Genomic DNA, 13553 nt, shown 5'->3' on the forward strand with positions numbered 1-13553 from the left:
CATGTTTTACTTGCAAGGATCCACATACATTATAAACTTCATTTCAACGTAGTTTAGCGATCAAGTATGAATGTGGACTAGGACATTGCATTATTTTATAATTAAAAAAGCCAGATACTCGCATCAAGTTAAATGAGTGCCTCAATTAACTCGAAACTTTCATTGATGGTCCAATGATGACATTATGCTTATTTAAAGGATTCTATATAGAGGTGATATGATCAGGATTCTACAAAATAGAGGGTAGTAAGACGGTTTTGTACCGTTCCGTAAGTCTATTATGTTCTAAATATAATCGATATTCTAATAGAAATGATTAATGCTTTTTTTGCTTTTTCGATCACTCACCGCCTGAAGGAAAAACCGATAGAGCGTGCCATTTCCACAACTTCTCCGGACAGAGCGAAGCACCCTGTGCCCACCTCCATGCCCACGCTAGCGATGGCGCTGCACGAAGAGAAGCCGCCGGGGCCGCCTCCGGAGCTTCTCCCCACTGCCGCTGCCGCCTCCGCGCCACCCCCCAAGAACACGCGCGGCGCCAAGGGCAAGCGGCCTGCCAAAACCAAGCCCTCCGCTGCGGCCGCTCAGGCTGCAGCGCCAGCGAACGAGCCGCCCAAGGAGAAGCCCCGGCGAGGCCGACGCCGCATACTGGAGGACGAGGAGCAGCGCAAGGCACGGCGTAAGGCGCAGTGCAAGCTGAACCAGCGGCGTTACCGCGCTCGCCAGCGCGGGCTCATCAGCACGCTGTCGCTGGAGACGGAGGGGCTGGGCGACCACCTGCAGGACCTGCGCGACTACCGAGACTTCCTACGCGGTTACTTTGTGCAGGCGCGAACACTCGACGTCTGGGACGACCCGCGGCCTGTGCTGGTGGCCAACCACTTCCTCCGCGCGTTCCGGGCAGGCTTCGCACTGCACTCGACCGAGTCCAGCACGCTGCAAGAGAGCTTCGTGCGCCTTGTATGCGCGCCGGACATCATTGCACAGGGCGCCACCAGCGACGGCGTGGGGGCGCTGCTGCTGCAGCTCAAGCGGTACACGTCGTACCATGGCACGTTCGAGATACGGCCGGGCACCGTGAAGCTGGTCCACGCGCCAACGCAGGAGATGGACACACAAGCCCAAGAGGAGAAGCTCAGCTGTGTCGTGGAGGCGCGCGGCTCCGTGAGCCTGAGGATTTCGCGGGACACTCTCATGCTCGTGTACCCGCACGTACTGCGGCATCGCGACGACTTGGCGCAGCGCATCGTGGGGCAGACGATCGAGCCGGAGTTCACGGTGGTCTTTCACTTCGACGCGCACGCGAAGGTGACGAAACTGGATCAGCACGTCGATTTTGCAGGTGCTTTCCTCCAGCTACTGGGAAACGCAGAAGATGTGGCCACGTTGCTGGAGGGCGCGTTGATCTCACCTTTCTCCGAGCTCGGTCTGGATCCGCAGGGCACCACGACAGAGTCGGCGCTCACGCGAGGTGGCAGCAAACAGCTCAGTCTCAAGTTTATTCTTCTGTAGACAGCGAGGTACCGGCGGCATCGCAGAGGGACCATTCCATATCCCGCAGATATTATCAGAGATAACGGTGTTCGTCGTAAGAGCAGAGCGAGGTCGACGTAGTCGTTGCTGTGAGTCACAGCCTGTGACCGAAACAGACCCAAGCAAACAAATGATACAGTATTTAGTCGATTCCCGTATGTGGAAACCAAGATGTAAAGACTGGCATTGCATTTACGCTGCTGACTGCGTCTTCACCTCCGGGACTGCGGCGGGCAGTGCCAGTGGAGAGAAGCTTGACGGCGGGGTGCGCTTACTCCTTCTTGTAGTAGTTGGCCGGTACGAAAGGCATCTTGGTGATGACGGCCTTCTGCGTTTTCTTGCGGGCCTTGACGTGCAGCTCCGTGCCGAGCTTGCCGAGGCTCTTGTCCACGTAGGCCATGCCGATGGCCTTCTTGAGCGACGGACTGAAGGTGCCGCTGGTCACGTGGCCCACGACGTTATCGTCGGCGTCGTAGAGCTCGGCGCCCTCGCGCGCGGCCGCTCCCTCCACCACGAAGCCCACACGCTTCTTGGTGGCCGTCTTGTTCTTGAGCTGGTCCATGATGATGGCGTGGCCGGGGAAGCCGCCCTCCTCGCGGCGGCGCTTGCCGATGGTCCAGGCCAGCGTCGCCTCGATGGGCGTGATCTCGGGCGTGATGTCGTGGCCGTGCAGGCACAGACCCGCCTCAAGGCGCAGGCTGTCGCGGGCTCCGAGACCCGCCTCCAGCACGCGCTCGTCCTGAATGAGCGCGCGCGCGAAGGTCTCCGAGTCCTTGCTGAGCACCGAGATCTCGAAGCCGTCCTCGCCCGTGTAGCCGCAGCGCGTGAGAATCACGTCCAGCGTCTGGCCGCTCTTGAGCGTGAGCGGCGTGAACACGCCGTGCATGAACTCGAGGTCCTTGAGGTTCATGTTGGGCTTGAGCAACTCGACGACGTCCGCGGCGCCGGGGCCCTGCAGCGCGACGAGCGCGCGGTCCGGGATGCGCTCGAGGCGCGCGTCGCCCTGGAAGTTCTCGAGCAGCTGCTGCATGTGCGCCACGTCGGCGTCCTGGTTGCCGGCGTTCACCACCACGTACAGGTGGTCGTCGTAGCGGCTGATGACGCAGTCGTCGAGGATGCCGCCCTGGTCGTTGGTGATGAGGCTGAGCTTGGCCTCGCCGCTTCCCAGCGCCTCCAGGTCGCCCACCACGACACTCTCCAGGAAGCGCAGGCGGTCGGCGCCCGTGATGCGCAGCTGGCCCATGTGCGAGACGTCGAAGAGCGACGCGCAGCCCTGCTCGCGCGTGTGCAGGTGCGACTGCAGCACGCCGGCCTTGTACTGCACGGGCATGGCGTAGCCCGCGAACGGCACCATCTTGCCGCCCAGCGCCACGTGCAGGTCGTACAGCGGCGTCTTCTTGAGCGGCGCGGAGGACGCGGACGACGAGAAGCCGCGGCGCAGCGCGCGGAAGGCGGAGGACGAGCAGCGCGCCATGATCAGCTGAAGGCGACGGAAGGCGAGTGAAGGAGTGAACGGAGCTCTTGGCTTTGGATTGGCGGCGTCAGCTATAGTGTACGACAATGACTGCACCAACTAGAGAAGGAGCAGCGTATATGAATGGAGCAATCGTTTCGATCGGTTGAAGCGGAGTCCAATCAAACGGTTTGGGTGCCGCTTGTGTAAACCAATCAGAGGTCAGTGATGTGCGGCACGTCAAATGGAGGGAGCAATAACCGGTTCATGGCTACATTTTTTGGGCGGTCCACTTCAACTTGCCCTTCAATCTGGTCTACTTGAGGCTCTTGGCCTTGCGGATGATCTCGTCCACGAGCACCCAGTTGGCCTTCTCCATGCGCGCGACGATGTCGATGATGGAACGGAAGCGCGACTCGCCGGTCTGCAGCACGGTGCTCACGATGACCCACTCGCGGCGGTTCTGCTCGCGGTTCTCCGGGTAGTCGGCCAGCAGCCGCTCGTACGTCTCCCACTCGAGCACGTAGAGCAGCGAGACGCCGAGCGACGAGCACGTGGCCGAGCGCGGGATGCCGTAGAGCAGCGACAGCTCTCCGAAGAAGTCGCCCTCGTGCTTGACCAGCTCGAAGCCAGGACCCTGCACCAGCACCTTGCCCTTGGCGATGAAGTACATGCTGCGGTCCACGTCGCCCTTGCGCACGACGGCCTCGGCGGGCGAACAGATGATGTGCTTCAGACACGTCAGCAGCGAGCGCAGGAAGCTCTCGTCGCAGCTCTTGAGGATCGACACGCCGTTGGCGAAGTCCCGCAGCGTGTACTGGATAATGTCCTCGACCAGCAACGTCGAGAGCCCGCGGATGCCTTCCAAGTCGTCGTGGCCGTGATACTTAAGCCACGTGTTGGTGTAGTAGAGCCGCAGGCGCTGGCGCACGTCGCGCGGGACGTCGTTGTTCCGGAGAAAGTGGTAGAGCTCGATCAGGTTCTGCTCGAACAGCATCTTGTGCTTGTAGTTGGACTCGATGAGCTCGCCCTGGGCGCCCACGAGCACGCCGAAGATCAAGATGCAGACCACGATGAAGGCGATCTCGACTACAGTCTCCACCACGTTCATGCTGACTACGTCGCCGTAGAAGACGGTCGTGATCGACCCGATGGCGAAGTGGAGTGAGCGGAGGTAGCGCCGCGACGTGGGGATCTCACTCAAAGCACCGAAGCGATCGACTGGCAGCATTTTGTACGTGGACAGCCACGAGTCGCCGTAGATCTCGTAGGCGTGCAAGCCCAAGCGGAACCAAAGGCACGCGATCCAGTGGCCAGACAGCAGGTAGACGCACACGGTGCGGATGAAGTGCAGTCGACTCTCGCTGAAGGACAAGTTCAGGTCACTGCCCAGGAACTGCGTCAAGCGCTCGCTCACTTCAATCGCCTCCAAGATTCGCGGCAGCTTGTTGAGCTGCAGGAGCGACAGGTAGAACCAGCGATACTCGACCATCGAGGACGTCGACAGCGGCGGCAAGTACAGCAGCAAGTCGAGAGGGATGGAGGTCGCCACTTCCAGCCAGAAATGACCCTTTCGTCGCCACCAACGCCGAGACTTCTTCGCCTTATTTTTCAGTGAAGCAACATCAGCATTCAGTGAGCGCATACTACCTGCAGATGAGAGGGACGGAGGCGTGACTGCGGCTGGTTTCGCTGCTGCAGGGATGTCAGTGCTGCCCCCGGCACTGAGACGCAGCACACGCCGAAACGCTGAATGCTTGATAGCGAGGTCTGCGAGACAGAGCACATCGATGCAGAGCACAATTCGCTCCCAATGATCCAACGCCGTGTCGTCTTCTTCAGGTGTGTTGCCTTCGAGTGTCACCATATCTGAGGCAAAGCACACGAAGAACGGGGTCGTCACGGCGTAAAAGACGCCCACAAACACGATAATCCACTCCCAAAGTCGGTAGCAGCGCGAGAGCAGGTTGATAAAGTGTTCGGCCTTGGTGGAGATGCTGCTGGAGTCAGCTTCAGGCATCAGCGAGTTGGAAGAAGAAGAGCCTCGACGGTGTTTGGTTTCTTGGAAGAAGGACACGCCGCGTACTCTGGGGGACCCGGCCTCATTCTGACTCGAGCGCGACGACGACAGCTTGTTGTACCATTCAAACCGCTGCATTTGCTGGTTATACCAGTCCAGCCATCGATCACGTCGCTTGATCCAGACCAAATACACCCTGAACAGTGACGAAAACTCGGATTGGCGGCAGCGTTGAAGCAGCTCAAAGCCGAGATTGAGCTTGCTCTCGGACTCTTTGGCGTTGGAATCTCGTAGCTCCTCGCGGATCATGTGACTAAAGTGTCGGTCGAATAGTGGCAAGGACTGACTGCGCTTGAGCTTCCGCTGTCGACGATGCGCTCGAGCTGCTCCCGATGGCAGCATTGGTAGACCAAACGACTGGTGGAGTTCGTGGCCTGTACCGTGTGGAGCTTGTTGCATCGCCACACTGCCGCGTGGTTGAAGCTTCTGCCGTAGACCGCGTTGACTTGGTCGGTTGCGAGACTCGTAGTTGGCTAGGAAGCGCATACCATCCGTCGTAACCAAATTGCGCGTGGCCCGTTGTGGGCCTGCTCCAGGCATCATTGTCCCACAAAACGTTTTGCGAGACACTCGGATCTTCTGAGCAGCTTTCGAGGCTGTTGGAGCACTTTCCTCCTCGTTTCGAGCAGTTCCTTGAGTGCGAGTAGCAGCAGTTTGGATTTGCTGTGGCTGGAGCAAGAGCTGTTGTTGCGGTGAAGGCTGAGCTTTCTGGACGACTTCACCGATGTATGCGTCCGCCATGAAGAGAGAGACTTTGTAGCGACGCCAGCACTCTTCCTCCATTTCAGCCAGTTGGTCGTCTCGGTAGTACTCGCGCATACTGCGGCTGACAGGGTTGATCTGGACCGAGGTGCCGTTCTTGAAGGACTTGGACTTGACCAGGGCCAGACCTGCAGACGAATTCCTCGACGCGTGCCAGGACAAGAGACTTCGACTGTCCATCTTAGGACTTAATGCTGCCATCGTTGGACGTCCTCCGCTATCCGGTACTGTTGAATTGTCCGCATAGACTTTGCCGAACTTCACCGACTTCCGTCCCCCAGGAAGAAAATGGTCTCTCAACCAGCGGAGCACCAGCGACAGCGAACTTGGAGAATCACTTCCCAATTCAACAGAGGTCGTGCTGCCACCGTACCCTGCCGTCTTTCGTAGTAGTTGGCGCACTCTTTTCTCTTCTAGTGCCGAGGCCGAGACATACCGCGTTGGATCGACGACTACTTCAGTCTGATGAACGTGCGACTTGGTGCTGAGACTTCGGAGCTCGTCGATTAGTTTCGGCTTGGTGGACCTCGTGCGAGCAGAACCCCCGGCTTTGATGTCCTTGACGATCTCCACTGTCATGATGTTATACCCCTTAAGGCAGAACTGCACCCACTGCACCAATGAGCGTTCAGTTGCTTCAGCCTCTTCGCGCGGACTCGAGGCTAGCAGCTCCTCCCAGGAGCGTCGACCTAACACGAGAATCTCGCTGCATGTCGTGGCCTGCACGGACGCAATTCGCCTCTGACCCCGCAGAAAGAAAGCCACTTCTCCAAAGAGGCTGCCGGCTGTGAGGGTGGCCACGACTGTACCTGTGGACTTCCAGAGCACCATACCAGTCCCCCCTTTGACGATGTAGAGCTTGTGACCCAGGTCGCCCTCCACTATGATCGTGTCTCCAGGGATATACAGCTCGGATTTCAGTCGCACTGCCAGTCCATTGATCTGCGTCTGGTTCAAGAAGGGCGCGATGCAGACGTTCTCTAGTGTATCCCCATGGAGATCCATCATCAATTGCACGCGCAGATTGGGGGACAAATCGCTGAAGGTGGCGTAGATGTCCATGCCCTTGAGGTAGTGGTGCTGGAACTTCAGGTAGTGCAGCACGCGCGTACGAATATTTGCAGGTAGATTGTGGTCCTTGGCGAACTGGTCGAAGTGAGCTTCGCGTTCCTTGAGCTCCTTCTTAGTCTTGTCCATCTCCAGAATGAGCTCCGAGAGCTCTCCGACAATGTGACCCACGATAAACGCACAGCACAAGCACGTGAACGTGGCCCAAAGCGTACCAGGCATGCTCAGCGGAACAATCTCTCGAGATCCGACGAGTGTCAGCTACAAATTACCAAGAAAGCACGCGTGTTTAGTGGATAAAGTACCAGGAATGACAAGTAAAAGCTCGACTTACCGTGGTCAAGGCCCAGTAAAAGGCCCGGAGGTACAACACGCCCACAGATTCGTGCTCCATGTGAACGATGGGGTCGTGGTGGGTCCAGTTCTTCGGGTTGTGGTCTGTATGGCAGATGAGGTAGAAGACGCAGGCAGCCAAGTGTCCTGTGAAGAGCAGGATCAGCACGAGTTTGATGGGGCTCAAGTAGGCTGAAATGTTGCCACCAGCGGAGAAGCGCTGCTGGAGACGCATAATCAGCGAGTCGATGGTTCCAGGCACTTGGTGCAGTCGAAGCAGCCGTGGCAATCGACATAAACTCATGGCTAGAAAACTGCTGCCCACGTAGTAGAGCGGGAGGCTGCTGAGTAGATCGCTGCGTAGTTCATGCCCCGTGTAGGTCGTACTCCGCTCGTCCAGAGAAAGTAGATTGCCCAACCCAACGCCCTCGCACTCGAAGTAATAGAGCTTGAGGTAGATATCGGCGAGGAGCAACGCGTCACCAATGAAGTCGGAGACGATGAGTCCGAGTCGAAGGCCACTCGAAGGGTGCGCTAGAAATCCAATGCGAAACGTGACCTGGAAGGCATTGTAGATATCCAGCACCAGCACAACCAGGTCCCAATAGAGTCGAATCCGCATCTTGATGCGTTGCTGGCCCCAGTTCTCCTTCTCCTCGAACATGCTCGTGCACTGCTCCGTAAACTTGGACAAGGTCGAGCGCGACTTGATGTTGTCGATCACCGCCTCGAGCGTCAACGTGTCGAAAATGTGCTGCTGCGTCGCCTCCATCTGCAGCGTCTCCATCTCTGCGGGAAAGTAGCGCTCAATCTTCGAGATGAAGGCCTTGTACGTGATAACCGACGCATCTACTACAGTCGCAGCAATGACGGTTGTGCTGAAGCTCTTCTGCAACACAAGTTCGCATACGCCGAAGCAGTCACCCGCTGACAGAGCTCCGACTGGAACAGCCCCTACCCGTTTACTGTAGATATTGGCCCTGCCACTCACGACGACGTACATTTGCTCGCACAGCGTTCCCTCCGCGAAGAACGGGTCTCCACGCTGGAATAATTGGCGCCGGAAAAGCCCCGTGAGTTCATACAGCAGACGCTCGTTGTGCGCATCGATAAACAGAGGCACTTTCCGCACAGACTCGGCGTGGAGGATGCTGGAGATTCGGTGACGCAGTTGGCTAGGCAGTCCGTCGAGTAGCTGCACCTCGGACGTCACCTTCTGCACGTACTGTTGCTGGTGGTAGAACTGGCGGATGCGCGCGCGGACGCTCTCGGAGATGCGGAAGTGACCGAGCGTGACGTTCACCTCGTTCATCTTTTCCGAGTGGTGGCGGCTGCCTGCCGTAAGGTTGGAAATGATGTTCGACATGGCCCCCACGACGCCATAGTTGATGATACCCCCGACAAATACCCAAAAGGCTGCAAAGTAGCTTTCATACGTTGAAAAGGCTACAATATCACCGTACCCGACCGTCGTAAGCGCCACGATGGCCCAGTAGATAGAGCGCACGTAGGCCATTTTCACGGTATAGATCGAGTCCGAGTCTTGCACCTTGAACGTCGTGCCTATTTGACCATAAGCGTCATACAACGTCCAGGAACAATTCCCATGAAGACCAGCGTCTCGAAGACATCGGTCACGAGTGATTTCCTCCTCGATGGGCTCGAACTCGCGCTCCAAGACACTGAAACGAGCCATGAGGAACCAAAAGCACCCTACTGCGTGCAGTGTCAACGTCACATACAGCAACATCGTCCCCGCCTGTTGTATCTTCGAGGAAAGCCCGCGGATATGCGCGAATTCCTGGATGGTTTGATGTAGGTAGCGGCCTCGAAGGAGACGCACAAGCCTCGTAACGTGAAGCCACATGGTCCAGCCGTTGCCTCGACGCACAACAAACTCCACTACCAGCGGAAGCGGGACAATCGCCAGTAGGTCGACCCACAAGCCATTCTCCCGGTAGAAGTCAAAGATGTAGCTCGAGTCACTCACAGTGATGAGTGCGAGCTGGTCCACGTACGCGAAGAACCGCGCGCGCAACACGAAATCCGCCACGAAAAACGCCTCAACGAGTACAGCCACCATCGACTGCACCGAGTACATGGACTTGTTGCCGAACGGAAAGGTATCCGCATCGAAGACGCAGTAGAGCGGCACTTCAAACACCACAAAGATGAGCGAGAACAAGCGCGCGTGCTCCCACCACTTGCGGAAGTTGGAGCCGGGCATCCGCCACGGGATCTTCTTGATTGTGACTCCACGCGCGTCGTGGCCGAACACTAAACTGTGTCGGCCAGAGCCTTGACTGAAGTTGATGCTGGCCGTGTCGTTGTCTGCGGAGCGTCCGAGCATCCGCTTCATCTTCTGCTCTTGTTGATCGTGACGCGCGTGCATCGAGCGCATGTCCTCCAAGTGTTGTGGTGCTTTTTCGCGAAAAAATATCTTCAAGGTCTTGTGGAAGGAGCCCTGCGGGAGTTTGTACAGGTCGCAGTAGGTCTGAGCCCGCGCGCGCTCGTCCGAGCGGCCGGGGAAGAGCAAACATCCCTCTGCGAAATGGTCTCCAGCCTTGGCGAACGTTACCTGTGGATGGCTAGGACCGTCGAGTTGAACGCTCCCTCGCAGCACGAAATACATTCCGTCCGGTAGTTTCTCGATGATCCAGTCTTTGGGCGAGTAGACCCAGTACTCGATGCGCAGGGCCAACGTGTTGATGAACTCGATGCATTCTTTGGCCAAGAAGGCCACGTTCTGGATGCGGTGCACCTTGAGAACGCTGTAGACACTCACGCGTAAATGACCGGGTAGCCGTTCGATAGCCTCGTCGTGGTGAAGTGCATGGTGGGTAGCCCACACGTTCTTGTAGTAGCTCAGCACTCCTTCCCTTACGCTTTCGGGGAAGTGCCGCATCTGCATGTACTCTTTGGCGCTGTCCACGTGGGCCATGAACTCCTGCATTCTGGCATTCCTGTACCGGAAGATGAAGAGGAACGTGGCCAACACGGCCGTACTGAAGATGGCGCCCACGATCTGCGCGAAGATCGCGTAGAGCGTCTCGATATTGGTAGTTGCAGCCACGTCGTAGAAGCCCGCAGTCACCACTGAGCGCGCGGCCCAGTATATGGCACGTCCGTACTGCCTCGGCACGCCCGTGCCCACTAAATAGTCCTCAATGGCCCAGCACGTGTATCCAGATCCCTCTCCAGTGGGCGAAACACCAGCAATCCCTTCGGGTATCCCGCCTTCTCCAGCTTCAGGTATGGTAGTGAAGACTGTGTGCGCCTTTAAGCAGAGGCGAAAGTCGATGCCGCACTCGAGATGTGCGACTGCCATGTACCCGCACGCGATCCAGTGACTCCAAGCCACCCCCAGCACGACTGTGTTGAACAGTACTGCATTGCCTGTATACTCGAGCATCTGCACGATGGTTGAGCCTGTGTACATCTTCTTAAGCTCGCGGAAACAACCTGGCACTCGATACAAGCGCAGCATCTTGAGTATTCGCAGCAAATGCAGCGAATTCGGTTGTAAGGATATCGACAGAAGCTCTAACGGGATCATCGACGTCAGTTCTAGTAGCACGGCCTTGCCGATGCCGTGGTGCTTGTGACTAGCTGGGATAATGGTGTTCAGCGACCAGGTCACGAGCATCGAGTCGCGCATTCTGGAGAATAGTGACGACTTCCTCTCCACGGGCTTGGGACCGGTTGTTGCCCGTTGTCTTCTGGCTCCAATGGCCCCAGTGGCGTCCGCAGCGAGTGCCGCCTGCTCCCTCCGCTGTGAAGCGAATATATCCATCAAACTAGCAAAACCTGCAGCGTCTGCGAGTAGATCCAACGTTGTGAACACTGTGAGCTCAATAGTCCAGCCAGTCTTCCAGTCTTTGGGGGAGTACGGGTCGAACAGGAAGCCGATCCGTAGAGGGATTGATGTGAAGACGTAGAATAATTCCGCGATGACCATCCCCAGGAACAGCGCGCGTCGTCTGCGACGGTAGAATCGTAGTATCCTCCCAAAGGGGCCGCGCCATTCCGGCGGTTGTAGTCTCGGGTCTACCCCCGTGGAAGTGTTCACGGAAACTCGCGTGGATGTTCTTGTCATGGATGGGAGCGCTCGTTAATCGACTGAGCTGTCTGTACTGGGTAGTCAGTCTATGGGGACGTCGCGACGCGCTGGGTCATCGCCAGAGTCCTGGAAATACTGCACGATAGTTTGTGGTGGGTGGTTACTGCTACCATTTTGGCGATTCTGGAGACTAAATCGAGTGAGGTCGTGTGATGCTCGAAGAATGAGATGAACACTTTAGGGGTTTCAAAAGCTAACTATGGGGTTGAAAATTGTACACAACAGTGCAACAGCAGCACAAACCTTTGCCTTTTACAAGTCCACAAGCATGCACTACCGTCCAGTGATCCACGCAAACTCGAAAGAGTAGTCGGCACCTGCCATGAATTGAACCAAAACACGAATTTGTCAGACCACTACCAAGTACAAAGTGAACGGGCTGACTTACCAAAGTGAACGACGCGACAGGCCAACGTCACGAGCATCCAGACCATGAGTTTCCCCTGCACGAGCGCCATCTGCGTCTCCAGCACGAACGCCAAGTTGTACAGGATCTTTATCCCGCAGTTGCGTCGGATCAGCAGCGTCAGCAGCACGAATGATCCGACCTGCAGAAAGCCAAAGAAGAAGACAACTCGAGCCGTGTACTGGACGTTCTGGCGGGTGACGTTCCTCAACTCCGTGTGGTACTTGGCGTTGGGCAATTCTACCATGAACAGCATGTAGGTGCAGTAGAACAGAGGGATGAACGCTTCCAGGTAGGCCGTCAGCACGAGACACTCCGTCGTGTAGAGCACGCCGAGTGTCTCCCGGAGGATATTCGAGTGCTCGATCAAGTCTGTGGGGATGCCCTCAGGGCCTCCACCAGCCACACGCCCTGGTCGTCGCTTGGGGACTGTAGTCGGCTGCGCAGTGGGGTGAATAGCAGCCAGCCTTCGACTCGAAGCAACCCTCGAAAAGCTGCTCGACAGCGACGTAAAGCGAAGACTCGTGAGCTTCCGCGTCTCTGATAGAACACTTCTGGTGCTGGACCAGTGGTAGACCTGCTTGGGGCATTCGATAGAACCCCCTGGAAGTCTTTCGAGTCTGTAGAGCAGTTGAAGATCCTTTCGATCCAGTTTGTGCCGGAAGCAGGAGCGTACTCGGACCCCGCTCCGATATTGGGTCTGGAGTATAGCTGGAGCTTGAAGCATCGAGGTCAGGACGTCCAACACAGTGTCGCTATCCCGAATGCCAGTTGCTTCTCGCAATCGCTGCAGAATCGTAGCAGTCCGTCGCTGCATTCCGAGTAGAACGGTCGCCGTCTGAGCGAAGTCCGTGACGATGAAGATCAGCATGGCGTGGAACGTCGAGGCGCTCTCCATGCACGTGGCCAGGTACAGCGCGTTGTAGAAATCCACCGTGAATATGACAGCCTCAGGCGTCAAGTCTTCCAAGTGATGAGTAAAATACAACACAACATTCTTGACGACGATCTTGATCACAGGTAGTAGAAGGATCACCGGTAGCACGAAGTCGGTGGTGGAGGCCTTGTGAAACAGTAGCTGGTAGATCGGATACAGCATGCCCATGATCTTCTGCGTGGCGATGAAGCAGACGTACTTGGTGAGCTTCCTGCTCTTACCCAAAATGCAGTAGAGTAAGAGAAGCAGCGGCACGTAGAACGCTGGCGTCATCGTGATGTAGAAGAATGGGATGGGGAACGCGAGATTCGCGCCTACGACCATGCTAGCACCCGTGTAGATGCCGGATATTCCCAATACGAAGCATAGAAGCTGCCGTGATGAATACGCGAAGTCGTCGACCATGTACTTCCCTTGAACGAGGTAGGACTGAGAGACAAAGACTCCGAGCATGAAGACGCGGAACCAAAAGCCGTAGTTCCGATGCCAACCTGCTTCTGGCTCTTGAAGGGGCAAGAGCTCCTGCAGCATGACCAAAAACACCATAGGCAAGGGGGTTCCAACGCAGACGAGAACCACACGAAGCAACGACGTACTTCGAGTATACTTGTCAAGAGCGAGCACGCGCTCGATCGAGTACTTCCCGCCGTAGTAGCTCACTTGGATTGATGCCCAGAGACGGGCAAGACGGTTGAAAACAGCACAACGCGACCCCCGCAGGTTTTGGGAGCGTGGGCATAGTCACTTCGGAGCCTCGCGTCTTCCGGGGACGGATGAATCATCAACAGAACTCTTCAACAACCAAGTAAAACTCCAATAAAGTACAAGTCAACGCGGGTAGAAGGACTGTCAGTGGAGCGT

At 56.9% G+C, this 13553-nt stretch overlaps 5 protein-coding genes across 5 annotated transcripts; 1 reads left to right on the plus strand and 4 right to left on the minus strand.

Annotated features, from left to right (window-relative positions):
* Positions 1-426: 426 nt before the first annotated feature.
* Positions 427-1512, plus strand: PHYSODRAFT_315162 (hypothetical protein; the record flags this gene model as incomplete). The annotated part of the gene is made up of 1 exon (XM_009528973.1): positions 427-1512. The coding sequence occupies one exon, from the start codon at positions 427-429 to the stop codon at positions 1510-1512; it is 1086 nt and encodes a 361-aa protein (XP_009527268.1).
* A 292-nt stretch (positions 1513-1804) lies between these two features.
* Positions 1805-3024, minus strand: PHYSODRAFT_559209 (hypothetical protein; the record flags this gene model as incomplete). The annotated part of the gene is made up of 1 exon (XM_009528974.1): positions 1805-3024. Exon 1 carries the CDS (start codon positions 3005-3007, stop codon positions 1805-1807), a length of 1203 nt encoding a protein of 400 aa, XP_009527269.1. The 5' UTR covers positions 3008-3024.
* A 278-nt stretch (positions 3025-3302) lies between these two features.
* On the minus strand, positions 3303-5885 carry PHYSODRAFT_501800 (hypothetical protein; the record flags this gene model as incomplete). Its single annotated transcript, XM_009528975.1, has 3 exons — positions 3303-4983; positions 5128-5681; positions 5784-5885. 3 exons carry the CDS (start codon positions 5883-5885, stop codon positions 3303-3305), a joined length of 2337 nt encoding a protein of 778 aa, XP_009527270.1.
* Positions 5886-6359: 474 nt separating this feature from the next.
* PHYSODRAFT_441506 (hypothetical protein) lies at positions 6360-11187 on the minus strand (the record flags this gene model as incomplete). The annotated part of the gene is made up of 3 exons (XM_009528976.1): positions 6360-6548; positions 6630-7157; positions 7231-11187. Coding segments are annotated over 3 exons (4674 nt in total), but the record flags the coding sequence as incomplete, so codon positions are not given.
* Positions 11188-11705: 518 nt separating this feature from the next.
* Positions 11706-13382, minus strand: PHYSODRAFT_498657 (hypothetical protein; the record flags this gene model as incomplete). Its single annotated transcript, XM_009528977.1, has 2 exons — positions 11706-12127; positions 12356-13382. Coding segments are annotated over 2 exons (1449 nt in total), but the record flags the coding sequence as incomplete, so codon positions are not given.
* Positions 13383-13553: the final 171 nt, after the last annotated feature.

Source organism: Phytophthora sojae (genome assembly GCF_000149755.1).
Source record: "Phytophthora sojae unplaced genomic scaffold PHYSOscaffold_4, whole genome shotgun sequence".
In the NCBI taxonomy this organism is placed as follows: domain Eukaryota; phylum Oomycota; class Peronosporomycetes; order Peronosporales; family Peronosporaceae; genus Phytophthora; species Phytophthora sojae.